Raw genomic sequence first — 21536 nt, 5'->3', positions numbered from 1 at the left:
AATGTTTACATACATAACAATAATGGCACAAGTTAGAAAAAGATGTCTAGATAGGGTGTGAATGGCGGAATAATTACCAGCTGCCATGGGAAACAGAGAAAAAAATGGGCACAAGGGAGACATTAGTACAAATAGTTACTCCGGAAAAAAATACATAAGATGGCGGTTTTAAAAAAAAGGAGGAAAGTGAGTAAAATATAGGCAGAGGTTATGGTGTGAAATTGTTGAACCAAACTGGGCATCTTCGGAGAGAACTACAATTCCCAGAATGCGTCGCGAAGCGGCTACGCGCGGCGGATTCTGGGAACCTTGAGATTGGGAAGCGGGTGGTGGGAGGAGCAGAAATAAAGGATTTCGCCAATCAGCTCCGAGCGGAATGCGGCAGTACTGTGACGCTATTTGACGGACATGGCCGCCCGCCAACAAGCGAGGTGGGGCGGGACGAGGGTACGTGGCCCCGCCTACGAGCCGCGGGCGTGGCCGCCGTCCAATTGTGCAAATGGAATGAAAAAAAAGGGCGGGGACTTGTGTGCGCGCGTGCCGTGCGTCGTCCGCTTTTTCGAGTGGACTCGGGGGGCCGGTTGCGATGGTACAGCGCGACGTAAGAGGTTGCTGCAATAATGGACGGCGGAGGAGGAGGAGGAGCCAAAGCTGCTTGTTGGTGCTGACTGAGGAGGAATTTAATTTATTTGTTACTGTGTGAGGTGCTGGGGTTTTTTTTCCCCTCTTTTTTTTTTTCCTTCCCTCACAACCCCCCCCCCCTCACTTATGAAGGGGGAGAGATGAAACAAGGACGGAGGAAAAGCTCGCGGCCGCTCTAAGCTGAGTGGAAGAAGCGGACGGCCTGTGAGTGAGTGAGCTTGGGCCGGGGGATGATGGTGTCGGCGCTGCTGCTGCTCATGAGGAGAAGGATGGTGATGTCGAGCTATTTCACAGGTAAGCTGCTTTTATTTGAAGCCAGGAAAGATGTGCTTCCAGCAGTCGAGGTTACAGAGGAGATTGACCAGGAGGATGTTGCCTGGACTGGAGAATGTTATAGTCACTGACTCTCACACACAAGGGGCGTTTAACCAGCCGCCTTCTTTATGTGGCTTAGTGTCAAATGTAGTTTGTTTTTGTTTTCAAAAACAACTGTGAAGCGCTATATAAATACAAGTTGTTTATCCACCTAACCGAGAGAGAAAGAAAGAGAGAGCAAACATGTCCTGATCTCTCCCGGCCCCCCCCCCAAGTGTGTGCCTGGTCATTCAATATATTAAAATGGAGTGAGGCAGGGGAGAGACAAAGATGTTATATATAATGCTACTTTGTTTTTCCCCCCCTCTCTGATCGGTTGATTTTAGTTTTTAGGGGTGAGAGTGCTTTTTATTTGGGATTAAATGATGCTATCTCTGGAGAAAGTCTGGATGGGAATAAGCCTGGCCATTTTTCTAGGTTTCTCAAAACCACAACCTGCTGAATCATTTATAATCTTTTAAATGTGTGTGTATTCCAGTACCGTGTTTAGCTATCTATCTATATCTCTCTAGATATAGATATCTCTATCTATATATATATATATATATATCTATCTATCTATCTATCTATCTATCTATCTATCTATCTCTAATATATATATATATATATGAGCAGATCCCCAAGAATCTCAATCATATTAAGCCCTCCTACTCAACCTGATTATAATTTAATCACGTCTTGTGGTCCCATGTTCTGTTTGACACATACTGTAGTCACAGCATTGATCAGTGCTTTCTGCTGAATGCACACAACCCCCTCCTCCCCCCCCCCCCCCCCCCATCATCCATCCTCTCGGCCAGCGGAATCCATAAACGTAGACATTATTTGCAGTGCGTGTTATGAAGGCCTCGCAGTTTGTTTTTGGTAAGACGATTTGCAGGGCCGAGCAATCCGCTCTCATCTTCCCAGATATTTGGAAGCCGGCTTGCTTCAATCTGCGATCATGTAAAAGCCATTGACCTTGAAACAACGCAGTTGCATTTGTTTAGAAGTAATTGGAAGTGAAACAGCCGCAGCGGTGATATTTTTGTGGTGGGGGGTGGGGGTACATTTTGCCCTGACAGGACGAGGTGTTCCTGGAATGGATCCTTGAATTAAGGAACGACGATAGAGGTGCCATTCATTGGCAGAAGTGGAGATGCCGCAGAAAATGAAATTCCACTGCAATATTACTGCCTCATGGTGTATTCTGTTCAAGGATTTGCGTCATTGTGTGCAGAGGCAGTTATTTGTGTGTATTCAATATCTGATGTTTAAAAATTAAAGGGATATATTTGGATTGCTGTATTTGTCGCACTTATTCTGTGCTAAGTGGTTAGGTGTAGCATTCCGTCATGTCTCTTAAAAACATCGGGTTTATGTATTTAGGAGATCATGTAACATGAGATGTTCCATTTATATGCAAAATGATGTTCAGATAACACATTAACTGTTATTGTTGAACAGAATGCTATATTAGTTACTGAAATTTTAAATCAAATATCGAGTTGAGTTTAAAATGGTTTATGTCAACACAGCTTAATTTTAAAACAAACTTTTTTTTGTTGTCTGTGAAATTTATGTACCATTTTATGTTATAGGTGTATAACATTTAGAAAAATGTTTAGATGCATTTTGTTGAATTAATTCATAGTGGTTTGTTAACTTTTCAGCTGTCCTGTATTGTGAAACTGAACTAATTCACCCTGGCTTTTGGGAGCTAAGTTTTGATTGCCATTTTCCAGACCAGTAAGAATGTAGATGCTGTAGATCCGGAGTGAATTTTTATTCATGAATACGTCCAGTTGTTTTCCTGGACTGTACCATTGTCCTTTGCTAAGGTCTGTCCTGGATAATCAATAGTAGATAATAAATTGGATGAAACCTACAAATGGAGTGGTTGGTAGTTGTTAAGTTTTATGTAACACTCCTGACTAAGTATGTACAGGCTTACTGGCAAGACTTCTTTTGAGGTTCTTGACGAGTATATCGAACAGGGCACTGAGGGAGTTCTGTTGGGTCCTGTCCTGAATAAGTATCTCATTGTATTTGCTAGGTGAAAATAGTGCTCGGACGAGACTGAAATCAAGGGCAGGAAATACGTGATTTGAGCTTGGATGTTTAAAATGGATGCAGTTCTGAATTTTTAAGATTTAAACCTTATTTGGTACTTGGGGACACGATAATTTTCATGCCTATTCATTGCATTAAGTACTTAGGCAAAAAATAAAACATTGAGTTTTCAGTAACAGGTTTTTGAGGTTTGTTCCCAGGAAATAACGAATGTTGTTACAGATTTGTATTTAACAGAAATTAGCTGGTTGTCTCTGAGGATAATAAAGAAAGGTGGTGATAGTGTGGGTCAAAATCAAGATTTGAATTCCTGTACCAGATGTTTCAATTGTCTCGATTGGTCAGTGGTTTTCTAGTTTTGTAGGCATCTTGTAATCGGAAGCTAATTTTTGAAAGCATCTATTTTAATGGCCAACATTGAGAGTTTGGAATGTGATTTCGGCCACCGAGATTTTTGTAACCACCATGCCCAGTGAGTTAGTTTTTAACATTTTAAACCTGGTACACTAGTAATTAATCTATTAAGGATGGTTAGTATTTTAAAGCCTGGAAGATAAAAGATCTTCCAATCAAGTTAAAGTAGGTGAACAATTGTCAGAATGTTTAGGTACCAATGGCAGTAGCTCTCTAGAAATTAAACATGGACCATATTTTACTGACACTCATCAATAACCTTCAGGTTCATACAGATACCACTGCAAAATATAAAGCTCCCGCTGTCCTAACTGGAGTAAATTTCAAGCTGGTTTGAAGGTAGTAAATTGCAAGACTTCAGTGATGTGGAAATAAATCTCAAAAGATAAAATTATATTAATTTTAAAGGAGCTGGCACCTTTTTTGTACTTGAAAGACATGCATCAAAAGAGCTTGTAGTGCCATACTTTTCGGAAGCCCAGGATAATGTTTTAGTACTGTATATCAACGTAAGTGACCACCCCTACTATCTGACACATTTTGAACGTCGTCTTTATAAAGTGGACACCTCAAGCCAGTTGTGTGGCCAGTGGTTGAATATACTTGTCCAGTATCATCCTAATTGCTGAGCATGGAACTAACACTCAATGAATATTACACAGGATTGTGACAAAACACTTGGAACAACTGGAATTGTGTGGCTTGGCTACATTAACTGATGAATGCAAACAAACATGTCACACTGTCTTTGGTGAAATTGAAGACCCTTTGCAGGTTTTACTTTTCTCCCCCTAAGCCCCCCTCCCTGGATGCTATCAAAATACATATTAAAGAAAGAACATGTTTGTATGATTAAAGTCTGAACACATTGAAAAGCACTTTTAATTGATAGATTACTTTTGAATTGCAGTCACTGTGGTGTAAGCAAATGTACACAAAGCAAGGCCCCACAAACAACAAATGAATCATTTGAAGAAAAGAATCTCGTTTGGTTGAGGGAGGTTTGTTAACCAGTACTGGGAGACTGTACTCCTTGCTCTTCCAGTTAGTGCTGTGGGATTTTTTTAATGTGCACTTGAGAAAGCAGATGGGTCCTAGGTTTAATGTCTCATCTAAATGACACAGCACTCCCTCAATTACTGCACTGGAGTGTCAGCCTGGGTTATATGCTCAAGTCCATATTGGGGCTTGAACTCATGACCTCCTGACTTGGGTCGAAAATGCTACCAAATAAACCAAGCTGATACTAAGGTTAAGAGAAAATGGGAGCGGATTTTAAAAAAAATGTAAATATCCTTCAGCCTTTTTCCCCTATTACATCAAATGGACCTCAGGCTAAGAATAGCCCATAAATAGTTTTGTAGGTTTTAGACCTATTGATGAATCTGGTTAATGTACCTGTGTTTGGAAAGATGTTACACTATAATTCTGGAATAAGGAAGTACTGATGATGATTGGCTTTAATTACAGCAATTATTGTAATTTAATGTTGTAATTGTACTTTAACTTTTGGGTTTACCAGAATACCATGAAGATGATGTGATTATTCTTTACTATTGTAGTTGGTGTGCAGAAGCAACATCGAGATTAAACTGCTTGTACATTATCTGTTTTGTTTCTTCCCAAAAATTTACTGACATCTGTATGTCATAACATTTCTCATGTAAAATTAAGGTGAAAATCAGCATACTGGTGATATCTAGTTCATGTAATCAGTAACTTTAATGGTAAAGCATTGCAATCTCATTTAGAGGACCTGGTTTAAATTGAATCTTAGATGCTTGATTGGGTTGCTAAATGTTTCTATCGTAGTGCCCCACCCTACATAACAATTGACTGGACACCGTATGGAAGCAGCAAGATACTAAAATAGGATAAAAGGAAAGATTTAAAAATAATGAACATTTTAATTTGTTTGTCTTAAAAAATGTAAATATGCTTTGTGTATTGATAAATTGTAAGAAACCACAGACCTGTGAATATATTGTGGCATGATTTACAGCTCACTACAATACTGAGTGATTACAGTTGTCACACTAGTTTGTAATGTACCACCTGTGATATGCAGATTACACGAACCGAAACATGCATTTTTAGGTTAGTAGCCACAAGTCTATCAAATTATAGCTGCCTTGTCTTGGATGTTTTTAACCTCAATTCAGTAGTGATTGTGCTGATTCTAGAAAACTTATTTGAATGTTCTGAATATTGTTGATACTCATATACAGTACCTTAGATGAAACAGACAAAAAAACCCTTGTTTGCACCAGTAAGGAATGTAGTTCAGGAATCATTGGCAGTTAAAATTAATTACTGTACACTATCTGAAGAAAAGCAGCAACAATTTCAGTTTTACATTTTGGAGGAATCCGTATAACGCACTCAAATGTTGCTAAATACAGAAGCTAGAGTTTTTCCATGAATGTTAATTGAAGATTCTATATCTGAATTCATATATTTCAAATAGCAGCGTCCCAATGATCTACCACTCAGTTTCATATTGAAAATGAACAGTTCAATCTTTTGTCTGTGGGTATTGGTTGTTTTCAGTCTCAAGCTGAGAGTGTTACTGTATTCTTGCTCGCTCTTTCTTGCTTGCTCACTCTTGAGTGTCTACATCTGGATGGAAGTGTTTGCATATAGGTGTGGATGTCTGTGTTGTTGTATGTGCCTTAACTTGCATTTATATAGTGCCTTTCACAACCATCGGACAGCCCGAAACAAAATACTTTTAAAGTGTAGTCACTTGTAATGTCGGGAAGTGTGGCAGCCAATTTGCTTAAAGCAAGTTCCACGCACAGCCATGAAATAATGATCAGATAATCTGTTTCAAGTGTTGAATGAGGGATAAATGTTGGCCAGGACACCGGGAGTACTCCCCTGCTCTTCAAACTAGTGCCATGAAATCTTTTACATCCAATTGAGAGGGGAGACAGGACCTTGGTTTAGCATCTCTTTCAAAAGACGGCACCTCCAACAGTGCAATACTCCCTCAGCACTGCACTGGGAGTGACCGCCTGGATTATGTGTTCAAATCCATGGAGTGAGACTTGAAGCCACAACCTTCTGACTCAGGCGAGTGTGCTACCCACTAAGCATTGGCTGGCACTGTATATAATTTATTCATGTTGCAAGTTCAGTACTGTACTCTGAAATTACAGCGCAGTTCGGTTCACCATGCCTGTGCCAATTGTAGTTCTTCAACTAGATTTATCAACTCTAATTCCATTGCCTTGCCTTTCCCCATATCCTTTTTTATATTCTATTTCAAATACTTGTCCAATTCCATTTCAAGTTATGGCTTCTGCTTTAGTAGCAACTTCTGACACAAGATTCTATGTCCTAATAACTTCTGTAGAAAAATACTTCAATTTCTCCCCCTTTTGTAGCACCTTCAACGTAAATATTCTGATGCACTTCACAAGGAGATAAGAGAACAGTGGCTAAGCATTGAGGAAGAGATCAGGATGGATGATTGCAAGCTTGCTTGAACCTTTTTAATAGCTATAAACCAATTGGTGATGGGGGGGGAACACAATAGGCCAGTGTCTGAGGACTGGAGAAAGTTGTAGAGATCGGGTGGAGGCCAGACCATTGAGGGATTTGAAGACCAATTTAAAATGTAATACTATGTAGGACAGGGAGCCAGTGCAAGTCTGAATGGAATGGTGGGTGAACAGGACCTAATGCAATGGAATGCTACAATTTGTGAACAAGAAATCATCTTGTAACTGAAGTTTAATGGAATGCGATGTGAAAAATTGCAGACGTGAATACTCACTGAATATTCTTTCATAGGCAGCCCTTGAACTCGAGGTAGGTTTGTTTCCACTCTAAAAGTGAGTTCTCAGGTGACTGAATAGACCAATATGGGAACTACAGTCTCTGTCACAGTTGGGACAGACTGTGGTTAAAGATAGTCTGGTGGTCGATTCACTTCAGATGTTTTCAGTGTGCCACACCTCCCTCACGATTAGTAATTATTCGGCAGTCAATTATGTTGTATCTTTTTGATAATACCCAGTCATACCCAATGAGAAATGGGTTGTGGAAATTGAGGCATAGTGATGTGCTTCGTCTTCTGCAAGGGTGGGGGGACCTGGTTTGCTGCACGCTCCTTCCGCTGCCTGCGCTTGTTTTCTGTTTGCTCTTGGCGATGAGACTCAAAGTGCTCTCTCTCTCTCAATAAGGTATGCTGCTCATAATGTATCTTCTGTTAATTACTATAAAATGAAGCAACAATGTTTGCCCTGGATTTTGGGGTGACACTACCTGTGCGATCTGATATTTGAATATGGGGCTTATCTGATGGCTTTAGATCCTCAATTCTAGCATAGAACCAAAGAGCTTCTACTCTACAGCTGTGTTCAGATAGTCTGGTGGTTGATTCACTTCAGATGTTTTCAGTGTGCCAGACCCTCAGGATTAGTAATTATTCGGCAGCCAATTATTTTGTATCTTTTTGATAATACCCAGTCATACCCAATGGGAAATGGGTCGTGGAAATTGAAGCATAGCGATGTCTTCTGCAAGCCATTTTCTTAGCACAAGAATGCCAAAACATTTTGACGTCATGGGAGGGGGAGAAACATATATGAACAGCTGAACAATTAGATCCTTCATTGTGGGGGAAAAACATGCCCAGCTGAAAGCCTTTGGCAACAACATTTAATTTGCTATAGCTATGCCAGTAACGATCTTGTATCTATCAACATTGAGTTTTATAGATGGTTATTTCTCACTATTTCAGTGGACGACTTAAATTAACATTTAGCTTTTTTTTTCTCCTCTTGATCCTTGTTTAAGTGGGTAACCTGTTCCCAGGACTTCAACTGTGCTGATTTGTGACTGGGCATTAGATACCTGAGACCAGTTCAGGCTGACTGTCTGATTTAGCATTTCTCTCCAGTGGGGAAGTGCCATACATTCGCATGACATCGCCCCAGAATGATAGCTTGATAGCTCACTGCGCAATTGAGCTGGAAAACAGCATTTTTCCAATTGCTAGCAAAGTGCATTAAGAGTCCAGTTAACTGTTTCTGAACTTCAACAATATTCCACCCAATGTTCATTTTAATTCTGCGAGTCTTGGAGTGGTGCAAATGCATAGTTCCATAGATTCAGTTGAAACTAATTGAACACTGCTGAAAACTAAATGTGTGTTTGTCTGGTAAGGCTAAGACTGCTGCAATTTGCCCTCCTGGTCAGAATAGCCAGTCACCACTCGTTATCTGATTCTAACAAAGAATGACCAATTGAGCTAGGTACTGGGCAGCTGCTGGTGCCTGTGGAACTATACCTCATGATCACAACCTTCAAGAGAAAGGGGGAGAACCTCCCCTCTAACCCCTCCCAACAAACCTGACCCTATATCCCAGTTTATAAGTAGCCAGGGCCATAGACATAGAAGTTACAACATGGAAACAGGCCATTTGGTCCAACAGTCTGTGCCAGCATTTACCCTCCAGGCAAACAAATAATCCGAATGGAAAATTACCCATCCTGTTCCCTATCCCTTCATCCACCTATAACCACTAACCCTGGAAGTGAATTCCACAGCCTCACAACTCTGTAAAGACGCTTCTCCTGCTCTCTGTTCTAAATCTCTTGCATTGAATTTAGTGTCTGCAACCTCTCTTTGACCCCATAGCTACTGGAAACTGCTTCTATCTACCCCGTCTCATCCATTCATAATTTTTAAACAGTTCTATTAAAGTGTCCTATAATTGGTATGTTCGAACAAAAAAAGACCCAACTTTTCAAATCTTTTAATATTTCCTCATACCAAGCAGAATCCTAGTGCATCTGTGTTGTTCCATCTCTCAAGCTTCAATGTCCTTCCTATAGTGTGGAACCCAATACCACACACAGTACTGTACTCTAATTGAGGTCTTATTTAAAATTTTATATTAACTCATCATTACCATTTTGAATATTGTCTTTGATTTCACCTGGACCAATAAAAAAAAATCTTGAATTTATATGATATCTTTCATGACCACCAGATGTCCCAAAGTGCTTTACAGCCAATGAAGTACTTGAAGTGTAGTCACTGTTGTAATATAGGAAATGTGGAAGCCAATTGTGCACAGCAAGGTCCCACAATCAGCAATGTAGTAATGACCAGATGAGCTGTTTTACTGATGTTGATTTGAGTGATAAATATTGGCCAGGACACTGGGGAGAACTCCCCTGCTCTTCTTTGAAATAGTGCCATGGGATCTTTTACGTCCACCTGAGAGGGTTTAACATCTAATCCGAAAGACGGCACCCCCCCCCAACAGTTCAGTGCTCCCTCAGCACTGCATTGGAGTGTCAGCTTATAAACCAAGTTAAGTTACTGAGAATAGCCGGATGTCCCCTCTACACAAATCAATAATTGTAAGTTCCATCTGTTAATCAGTACTGTAAATTAGTTGAACCTAGACAGTGATTTTGACTTGTTTCTTGATTTACCTCCTGAAAGTTTAAATTGTTATTGTTTGATCAAGAGGATGAACCAATAGTTGCATCTTAAAAGTTCTGAGTTTTGTTTAATTAAAGAATCCTGTTTCCATTAGAATAAAACATTTGCTCATGGGGCTCTAATTGATAAGCAGATGGGTAGAATGTTCTGCAGATTCCCTGTTGGTTTACTACAGCTCTCATTAAAACTTCCTTGAAGGATTTGCTGCCATTTCCCCAGATTTCTATTGACCCTGATTGTTAACCTTTAGGCAGTCCCATGCAAACCATTGGTGATTAAATGCAGTCTACATCAGGATCTCTGGATAGCTCAAGTGAATGTATTCATTTGAGTAGCTGAGCCACACCGATAAAGAAGTGCTGAGTTATCTAATCTCAGCTGAGTGTTGGTAGGGGTGTCACAATTGCTGTCAATGCCCCTGGTTTAGTGTGGGGGGAAAATCAACTAGGTTTACTGGTGGGTGGGGTGGCTTGACCCATCCACCTCCACGGAGGTGTGTGGGGGGCCTGACCCATCCACCTCCATGGCACGAACCTGGTATTGCAGTACTTCCAGGAACGGTGCAGTGGCTCTCAGCCTTTTGGCTAAGAGCATTGGCGCAGAGTGATCCTTGATGTGTGCAAGGTGACCTCTGACGTTTGTGATTTGACAAAGAATTGGAAAGATTGGCAACGAAAAAAAAAAAACTAGGTTTACTGGTCCCTTGGCTGGCTGTGTATGTTTGCACATCGGGTGAGGGCACAATCAAGCTTGTCTGTGATACCCCTGCAGCTGAATAGCTTGCTGTTACTGCCAAAACTCACAGCCGAATAATGGCCACTCTGGTAAAGCACTGGATGCCTGTGGAACGGCATTCTGGTAAGGAAGTCATCATCTTCAGTGTGTGGAAGAGCATTGTCAACGTGGTAAAGTACTCTTTGTATTGTTTTAAACTTCAGTATTGTTGTCTCCTGGTCCAGCAGCTTTTCTTTACACAATCTCTATTTAAGAGGCTGTGTAAATGGGTTGCAAATACCTTAACTTCCCATTGTTGTATGATTCACAAAAGACAGATGATGTTTCAGTTAGTTGACTGGTATTGACAGACTAGTCAGTACAAGGAATTGAGTTACCATAGCAACCAGAGTGTTTTTAATGTTTAGATATATTTTCTAATGAAGTTACAGTTTGATCTCCCCTGGCATTGCACATGGGGACCCAAGACCAAGTATAGGCTTCATGTGAAGTGGGGTTAGAAGGCAGGGATTAATTGGATTAAGCTGTGCAGATGTAATGCAGTCACTATTTCTTACAGACACACATTATTTCCTTCTATATATATATATATCTATATATATATATATGCAATGCGTTGATTTTATATTTATGCAGCAAAACTTGTGGCAATTTGGGAAGCAAGGAAGTAGAATTGGTTGGAGTATAAGAGTTTCTCTGCACTACAGGTTGAGGACCTGGGAGTTGCTACAGCACCATCACTGGTCCGAAAGTATAATTATTGCATAGCCAGTTTTTATCTGCACCCGGTGCACTGTTTCTAAAGCTGCATGCTGACACAGATACTGACTGAAGAAGGATCAGTTACGTTGTAACTATGAGCTAATGTGGCATGATGGGTTTTCTACCGTAATAAATGCCAATCACGGCCCCACCTACAGGTGAAACTGGTACTAGTAAATGTTGACACTAACATTGGACTTTTCAATGTATTTTGGAGTGAAATGTTGTGATTCACTCTAGTTTTAATGAGAGCACAAAACAAAGGTTATAATAGATGCATCAACAAAAAACAGTATGTGTGTATATATAGCGCCTTTAACGTAGTGAAACGTCCCAAGGCGCTTCACAGGACTATTATAAATTTGACACAGAGCCGCATAAGTAGAAATTAGTGCAGGTGACCAACAGCTTGGTCAAAGAGGTATGTTTTAAGGAGCGTATTGAAGGAGGAAAGCGAGGTAGAGAGGCAAGGAATTCCAGAGCTTGGGGCCTAAGCAACAGAAGGCACAGCCATCTATGGTTGATCGATTATAATCATGGATGCTAAGGAGGCAGAATTAGAGGAGTGCAGACATCTCGGGAGGTGGGGAGAGAGAGAGAGGAGTTGTGTGGTTGGAGGAGATTACAATGATGGGGAGGTGCCAGGCCATGGAGCGATTTGGAAATAAGGATGAAAATTTTGAAATCAACGAGTTGCTTAACCAGAAGCCAATGTAGGTCAGCGAGCACGGGTGATGGGTGAGCGGGACTTGGTGCGAGTTAGGACACGGGCTGCCGAGTTTTGGATCACACCTAATTTACGTAGGGTAGAATGTGCGAGGCCAACCAATAGTCAAGTCTAGAGGTAACAAAGGCATGGAAGTGGGCTTCAGCAGCGGATGAACTGCGGCAAGGGCGGAGACTGGCAATGTTAGAGGTGGAAATAGGTGGTCTTAGTTATGCTGTGGCTATGTGTTCAAAAGCTCATTTCGGGGTCAAATATGACACCAAGGTTGCGAACAGTCTGGTTCAGCCTCAGACCGGAGTTGGGGAGATGGATGGAGTCAGTGGTTAGGGAACGGAGTATATGATGGGGACCAGAATCGATGGCTTCGGTCTTCACAATATTCAATCGGAGAAAATTTCTGCTCAACCAGAATTTCCGCTGGTAATTATTCTGCCACTCACACCCTATCTAGACTAACCTTTTTCTAACTTCTGCCATTACCATTTCAAGTCGGCCCATCATCCCTTTGGTGTGTCTACTCTCCTGTCTTCCACCCTATCACAGACCTTCCCTTTTGTTCTTTCTTCCCCTTCCCCTTTCAGTGCTCCTTAAGAATCTGCCGAAGGGTCATCGACCTGAAACGTTAACTGTTTTTCTCTCCCCAGATGTTGCCTGACCCGCTGAGATTTCCAGCATTTTCTGTTTTTATTTCAGATTCCAGCATCCGCAGTATTTTGATTTGGACACGTTTAAGGACTTTGGAAAGGAAAGGGAGGTTGGAGATGGGGCGGTAGTTTGCAAGAACGGAGGGGGTCGAGGGTTGGTTTTGAGAAGAAGGGTGACGACAGATTTGAGGGAAAGGGGGACAGTACCTGAGGAGAGAGAATCGTTAACAATGTCCGCTAACATGGGAGCCAGAAAAGGAAGTTGGGTATCATCAGAACACTGTCATTCTTTTTGTTTTTCTCCATTTTACAAAATAACTTTGAATTTAACCTTGGTTAAGCTTTTAAAAATTTGCCCCCTAGATTTTCTTCAAATAATTTTGAAACACTTTTGAGCAGAAAGCGCTAGAAGCTAAAGAAAAAATACTCCTTGGTATCATTGTCTGGTACTCTTGCATCTTTTCAGACTTCACAATCCAATATCAGCTCCAAGCCTGGGCTTTTGGGAGAGGCAGATACCTTCCAAATAAAAATGATAATGAAGGCATTAAAAGACAATTCAATGGATGTGCTACTGTGGATAAAACATGTGACCTGAAATAAAATGAGCAACTAGTCCACATAATTGCTTTCTACTATAATGTGGTCAATGTATTCACTGAGGCATATGAAAGCATGGGCCTTGCGCTTAACATCTGTAAGACAAAGGTCCTCCACCAGCCTGTCACCGCCGCACAGCACTGCTCTCCAATCACCAAGATTCACGGCGCGGCCCTCGACAATGTGGACCATTTCCCATATCTTGGGAGTCTCTTATCAACAAAGGCAGAGATTCAACATCGCCTCTAGTGTGCCAGTACTGCCTTCGGCCGTCTGAGGAAAAGTGTTTGAAGACCAGGCCCTCAAATCTACCACCAAGCTCATGGCCTACAGGACTGTAGTAATACCCGCCCTCCTGTATGGATCTGAGGCATGGACGATGTATAGAAGGCACCTCAAGTCGCTGGATATATATCACCAACAATGTCTCCGCAAGATCCTGCAAATCCCTTGGAAGGACAGGCGGACCAACATCAGTGTCCTCGATCAGGCTAACATCCCCAGCATTGAAGCACTGACCGCACTCGATCAGCTTCGCTGGGCAGGCCACGTAGTTCGCATGCCAGATACGAGACTTCCTAAGCAAATGCTTTATGCGGACCTCCTTCATGATAAACGAGCCAAAGGAGGCCAGCGAAAATATTATAAGGACACCCTCAAAGCCTCATCAGTAAAGTGCGACATCACCACTGACACCTAGGAGACCCTGGCCGAAGACCGCCCGAGGTGGAGAAAATGTATCCAGGAAGGCGTTGAGCTCTTCGAGTCTCAACGCAAAGAGCGTGAGGAGGCCAAGCGCAGGCAGCGGAAGGAGCACGCGGCAAACCAGCCCCACTGATCCCTTCCCTCGACGAATGTCTGTCCCACCTGTGACAGGGTCTGTGACACTCGTATCGGACTGTTCAGCCATTAAAGAACTCATTTAGGAAGTGGAAGCAAGTCTTCCTCGATTCCGAGGGACTGCCTATGATATGATATGGACATAGGAGTTGACATCAGAAGGGTGTGACAAAAACAAAGTTTGGTGATGCAGACAGGAGTATCCATGGATGTGCAATTTTAATATGGATAGATTAATTGCCGTAATTGGCAAATATCAAGTGCGCTAAAATTTAAGAGAAACCGTTGATGCTTAAAAATATGAAACATTCAATAATTGAATGAGTATTAAAAAAGATAATAGTCTGTACCAATAGGTTCAAACAAAATTTAAATTTATTTTTGAAGGGAGTAAAGCTTGGAGGTTGCCCCACCTCTTGGGCTCACTTGCTTGATCAGAGTGAGTGATCATTGAAACTTTCATTTGTTAAGTAACATCCAGTTTGATCCAATTTTGCAGAACTGATTGGCAGATCCATTATACATTTATATTTTACTTGATCTATGTAAAACATTGGTCTGTGAATGAAAAGTTAGTATTCAACATATTGGTCGAGTCAAATTTTTGTCTAATAATCGCTCCTTTTTCTTATGCCAGAGGGGGAAATACTTTCAATGTTTAAAAAAAGTGTTTTTTCCTGTAGCTGAGAATATTTTCTTCAGTGATGACATTAACTGTGATAGAGGCCCCAGAGTAGCAATACAGATCTGTGATGCCTTCCCTACTGGGCCAGCAGATCAATGGCTAAAGCACAGGCACAAATGAGGACATCTGCCAATAAGCTTGTGGGTGTTTCGTTGGCACGATTTAATGTTTTATGTTTTGTAGGTAGACTCTAAGAGTTTCTGAGTTTCTGATTTGAGATTCTGACAATTCAGTAGACTATTCTTGCATTTTAAAATATTTGTTTTTCATCTCTGTGGCTAACTCTCGATGTATTCAGCACAAAAAGGAAGTGGTAATGATTTTAGCTTCATGTGCCTATCGGACATTGCCTATATTCTCCATGCGGGGGGTGGGGGGGGGGGGGGGGAAATCTGGAATCAGTTTTCATCATCTAACTCCACAGTTGCTTAATTGTGATTCTAAACTTTGCAAAAATAACAAACTGTTATGTCAGTCAATTATTGATTTCCCCCTACTGGATGTGATTTTCCTGTGGGAGACATGCTTATAATATTCACAAACTGTTCAATATTATTCACTGTGCACAGTTGATGGATGAAACTGCTTTTGCATTTTTAACCAGGATAAGTTGATTTTTTTTTTAAAAAGGTGAATATTCAAGTGTGAGCTTTGGCAAGCTTTTTGTTCAATGTTCCCTTTCTGTTACCTCTGCCCAAATTGCTGCTTATGGCTCTTGGTGTATTGACAACAGGTGCGCATTATCAAATCTTTCTCCCTTTTTTAATGTGGAAGCTAACTATAATATAAGAGGGACCCAGATGTTACAGTAATAATTCAGTTTGTGCAGTTTCTGGATGTATGCATCCAGCCCCCTCCCCTGGATTACTCTTCCATTTGTCATAGCCAGTTAATGGCCATGTGGGTCTTTGCTTGGATAATTTTTAATCCTTGTTTGCAAATCCCTCAATGGCCTTGCCCCTCCTTATCTCTCATCTCTCTCCAGCCCCACAACCCCCCCCCCCCAGATGTCTGCGCTCCTCTAATTCTACCCTCTTGAGAATCCCTGATTATTTTTGCTTATTCATTGGTGGTCGTACCTTCTGTTGCCTAGGCCCCAAGCTCTGGAACTCCCTGCCTAAACCTCTCCGCCTCTCTACCTCTCCTTCCTCCTTCAAGACGCTCCTTAAAACCTACCTTTTTGACCAAGTTTTTGATCACCTACCCTTGTGTGGCTCAGCGTCAAATTTTGTGTCTCAATACTCCTGTGAAGCACCTTGGGACATTTCACTACATTTAAAGGCGCTATATAAATACAAGTTGTTGTATAGAAGCAAAAATGAAACTATTTGTATTGATTCCATTTGCTCCCCAGAAACATGAAAGAATCTTTGTTTCTTGTGATCTGCCTTAGAAAGGATCCAATGAGATTTTGCAGCTCCTATATAGGGTGCTGCCCTTCAAACTCTGTTGTATGTTGCTTAAAGATTTGACTAGCCATTCTGATTTTCGTGGTAGGGAGAATAAGTTTTAAAGACGAACATTCTTCTGTGTTTTACTGCCCAAGTTTGCATTCCTCAGAGCCTCTTCAATGACTTTCCCAGTCAAATTTTATTTGGCACACTAAGAAATCTCGGGTGAGGTTTAAAATTTGCAGTTCTCCACAGGTGTAGAATTTCTCAGTAGTGTTACTATATGTTTTTGCCTATGCCACATCTGTTGAATAGTGGGTGGTATTTTTCTTGATTATTCCATTGTTTAAGGCACTACACCGTCTCATCTTTTGATCTGTGTCTAATGGACATAATGTTGCCACTTCTTCACTTTTTGCTGAAGGAAAACTTTGATATTTTCGTCCTTCCCTTTTTTTTCCCCCATCTCAAACTGATCGAGGGGAAACTTTTAATTGAAGGCCCAAAAAGACTACAGGATCCTGGATGAGATCTAATTGCCCATTTATAGCTGATAGTATCCCATTCACGGCACATTCTTCAGTTATACAGAGATACCTGACTTACTTTCAAGTCTGAAAATAGCAGACAAGATTTACCTATTCCTTGATTACACTGACATTTCTTTTGTGTGCAGTTATACGCCAGCAGATGTGTATGACCTCTTGCGATTCTTCAATCTATAATTGACCCTTTGCGAGTCAGCTCAAGGTACTATTGTGGCACATTTTGAGACTTCAGAGACATTCAAGATCATGTTTTGGATTTGATCCTTGGTAGTCGTTCTGGAAGGGGTTAAGACAGTTAAACCTATTCACTTTATTATTTGAGTCAGCTCATTGACTTCCTTTTCCGTGTAACTGTTCCAGTTGTCTGCTGCCACCTGGGTTTCGAAGCTCTAGAAAATAACCTAGTTGAGACGACTCATGTATTTTCTTCAAATCAGTTCTTCAGATAAGGCTGATATTGCTGCAGTATTTTGAGTACTGATCTTCAGAAACCTCTCCCAAGGTGGTAATTGGTCACCTATTCATTGGAGTCGAGGTCAAGGATGGTGGGGTTCACAAGGCAGCTGTTCTGAACTTCTGAATCCCTCCCTCATCACATTTGTATACAGACTGTTTAGTTTGGAACAGTGCTTTGGGCCACTAGTTAGATCTTGTTGCATTCGCCCACTACCAAGCTCTCAATATGTTGTGCTTGTGATCTGCTTTTTGCTTTCTATCTATTGTGTACACAAGTTGGGTCATGTCAGTATTGATAAATTCCACTGAATTTACCAGAATAATAACTTATGTAATCAATACCATTGTGCTGTGTTATTCTGTAATGCACGTGACACACAATTTCAGTGTACAAATGCTAAATAAATATCTGGAAACAATAGGAATACGGTGATATTGTAGGGATATGTGTAAGAGACCCTGTCAGCAAATTGTTTTGGGATTGAATCATCGTGTGGGTGACTTTCCAGTGTGTCTGCCTTATGCATGTGATGAATTGCATCAGGCTAATGGTGAAGCCGACCTACGCTGATGCAAGGGTTGGCTACATATTACAAGTCACCTTCATGAATCGTCACTAGCTACTTTTGTAAAATAAAAATAGTTTTTTTTTTAAGCCTTTCTCTTTAACTGGCACATAAAATTTGTATTTCAGACAAATGTTGCATTTTAAGAAATGTTAAAGGATGAGAATATGCTATAGATATTCTTGGAGGGAGGTGAGAATGTTAGAAAATCTCTTTTTTGGAAAGGTTCATTCCGCTATTTTCAAATTTTAGATGAAAGGGCAGGTTAAAGTGCCCACATTGTGGTGTCATTACTTTATTTAAAACTAGCTTGCATACCTCAAATTCTTGTTAATCTTGTGTACAACGGACATAATTGTGTTAAATTTTGTTTGGAATATTTGTATTGTGCAATGTGCAAATTTGTTTCTTAGTGATCAAGCACATATCATTGTTGGTCTGTACCTGTCAAACAATACAGTCCTATTGCGTGTTGAAATTTATGATTTGGATGCTTTCTGCTGTAATACCATAGATAAGAATTAAATTCTTGTCAGTTTCAAATGCTAATGCATTTTGGTTTATTTCTCTAGTCTCAAGTTAAATGGAACCTGCCTTTGGAACCCTGAAGATCCAGGCTGACTTATGCATTGCATAGCAGCTATTCCAAAAGGGACCACAGACATGAGCGGGGGAGGCGAGCAGCCTGACATATTGTCAGTCAGTTTCCTAGTAAAGGAACGATGGAAAGTGGTGAGTACAGCTGGTTTTTGGTATTTTGTGCATTTTATAAGATGTGGAAACTGGGGGATTTATAAATACAATGTAACCTTTGAGTGTCCCCAGTACATTTTGTCTGTGGTCTCTAATTTCTTGTGTATAAAGTCCTCAATTTGATCTCTGTTTCTGCTCCTTTTATTGAAAACCTTTCTATACATCTTTTTGGTTCGAAAACACTGTACCATATGTAAATAAATGTCAGTCCAGTGAGCTTTAAAGCATTTGCTCAAATTTGTAAGTTCAAATTAGTTTGCACTTCTAAGTTAGGATATCCTCCTGTACTGAACTCTCTGGCTTAACTATATTTACAACTTGTGCATAGGTAGAATTTTGTGAAGGAAGAGGTGAAAAATAAATTTGTATTTATATACCGCCTTATCGCAGTGAAACGTCTCGAAGCACTTCACAAAGTGTTTGTTTTGAAGTGCAATAACAGAGGTATGGAAAATGGTCAACGTTGTCCAATGCTGAGTCGTGGATTTTGGGGTCAGGTTAAATCGTAGTTGACGGCAGGATTGTATTAAACACATACTCACTAGCAAAATGCTTGTGATACTTGAGTTCTTCAACAGCCAATGGTAAATGCCTTTTACTTTTAGCTTTGTTACCTGGTGTGTCTGCACATACGTTTTGGTAGGAAAGTGTGCACAGTGAATGTAGTTTTGCTCGGATATTCATAATGCTTTGAAGACTTTTCCAATGTCTTGTCACATTCTAGGCTTCCTCAAGCGCCATGATGAACTGTCAGTAGGATTTCTTTAAACTCTAGCCAGTCTCCCATCACTCACTCTTGTTTGGCTTGTTGCTTGGTATTCTTGCCTTGAGAACAGTCATCCGCAATTAGCAGCAAACCCAAGTGCAGATGTCTGCCAGGACTGGGATTTGAACTCCTGAGTCACATAAAGAGAAGGGCGAAGGATGTGTGCAGTGTTAGCAGGATGCTTAGTATTGCTTTTCTACTCTTCACTGAATAGGTAACTTAACATTGGCAGTTTAATTGTGAATTTCTTAATGTGGATTAAGATTCTATTCAGCACGGATGTTGAATTGAACTTTGTTGCTATAACGGCAATGGACTTGTTAGAAAATATTTTGTGTATACAAGATCTTGCATTTTTATGTATGTGGTGGTGCTTGTTACCTTTTGTAATTATGCACCAGTGAGTATGCTCACAGGTTTGTTGAGCTGGGAGTGGCTTAGCCAGTCATGTGATGTTCACAAGACTCTAAAACCTCAGCCAGTTGGGTTCAGGGGATCCACAATGGTTGTGAGCCTGGTGGATGGCCTTTGCTAATAAACCAACTAGTTCTTCATAGCAATGTGTTGCTATGAATTCTTAAGCAAGGAACCCATGAAGCAAATACATTACATCTTTGGGGGTCTTGCTTTTTGTATGAATGAGGAAGTCCTATCATATGAAGCCCTCTTGCTGGTTTTGGCATGTTTATTCAGTCCCCAGCTCCCTAGGCTTTGGTATTGCTGCCCGAGCTCAACATTGAACATCGTTATCTTCCTTTGTGCCATTCGTGGAATTGGTGATAACTCTTTGTCCATTGTTAAATCGATCAGCTAGAGGTTGAAGGCTATATTAAATGGAAACTTAAGCCAATTTGTAATTGTCAGCCTGGTTTCTTTTTATGTAGAATGCTCACCCGAGTCCAAATTCTGGGGTTTAAACCCTGTTATGGACGTGAGCACCTAATCTAGCTTGACACTGTAGGAGTACTGCATTGTCTGAGATGCTGTCCTTTTGGATGACCCATTAAACTGAGGCTCTGTTTTCATGTATGGATAGATTTAAAAATAAAATCCCGTAGCGTTATTTGAACAATTGCAGGGGAGTTGTCCTGGCCAACATACACCTCTTCCCACCCCCCCATATCAAATAATACCACATAAACAGATTAACTGGTCATTCATTAATTTTGCAGTCTGTGGAAGCTTGCATAAATTGGCAGCCGCAGTTGCCTACCTCAAAAATAATCTGTTGGTTGTAAAGTGCATTGCGGCATCTGAGGATGTGATGAGGTGCTATACAAGTTCTTTATTTCTAAGAATTGTTAATAACTGCCAGCTAATTCAGTTTTAATTCGTTAATTCATTACAACAACTTGAACTTGTATAGCATGTTTAACATCGAGAAACATCCCAGAGGAGCAATGGACTGAGCAGTGAGCCTTTGTAGGGGTTTTAAAAGTGACCAAAAAATGAGTTGAAGAGATGTGGTTTGGAAAGGTTTTTAAGAGTGGAGTTAGGCGGGGATTGGGAGGGTGGATGGGGGCGTGGGGGGAAATAGAGAGAACAATAATTTTTGAAGGAGTTCCGTATAGGAACACGGGAGCAGCTGAAGACTGCCGTGAAGGTGGAACAATGGAAATGGATGTACAAATGATCAGAGTGAGAGTGCTGGAGGACAATATGTGCCATGTGGAGAAGTTTGCAGAGGGAGGTTGGACTGAGGCCATGGGTAAGCTTTGTAGACCAGGATAAGGACTTTCAAATTCATCTGTTGGATTGGGCAGCCAATGTAGCGCAGCAAAGGATGGGGTTGCTGCCTAGTAGGGCTTAATGTGATTCCACATACAAGCAGCATTTTAGAATTCATGGAAGTTGGTAAGGAGGTCTTGCGAGAAATCGTAATGGTAAATGAGTGGATAAGGGTTTTGGCGGTCATGAGTGAGGAAGGAGCAGAATGACTCAATGTGTGGAAGTGATCTTTGTAAATTGATGGGATTTGAAGCTCTGCATCAGCTTGTGTGCCACTTGGACTCCATTTCATTTCTTGGCTGCGCACTTGGGTTGAACCATGGCAACGATGTGGGGTTAAAAACCCCCTCTTCAGATTGCCAGCGTTCACTTGGAGGAAATTCTGG

General features: G+C 41.0%; 1 protein-coding gene across 2 annotated transcripts in view; it reads left to right on the top strand.

Annotated features, from left to right (window-relative positions):
- The first annotated feature begins 575 nt into the window (after positions 1 to 575).
- Positions 576 to 21536, top strand: part of LOC139263127 (tau-tubulin kinase 2-like) — a 269673-nt gene continuing 248712 nt past the window's right edge. For both annotated transcript variants that reach the window (XM_070878715.1, XM_070878714.1), the window contains exons 1-2: positions 576 to 936; positions 18476 to 18635. In XM_070878715.1, the coding sequence (XP_070734816.1) occupies positions 18528 to 18635 (108 nt within the window). In that variant the 5' untranslated portion in view covers positions 576 to 936; positions 18476 to 18527. The remainder of the gene's footprint in view (positions 937 to 18475; positions 18636 to 21536) is intronic.

The sequence above is a fragment of the Pristiophorus japonicus genome, chromosome 4, assembly GCF_044704955.1.
Source record: "Pristiophorus japonicus isolate sPriJap1 chromosome 4, sPriJap1.hap1, whole genome shotgun sequence".
In the NCBI taxonomy this organism is placed as follows: domain Eukaryota; kingdom Metazoa; phylum Chordata; class Chondrichthyes; family Pristiophoridae; genus Pristiophorus; species Pristiophorus japonicus.
Note: the sequence above shows the minus strand (reverse complement) of the source record. Positions and strands in the feature narration are given on the sequence as shown.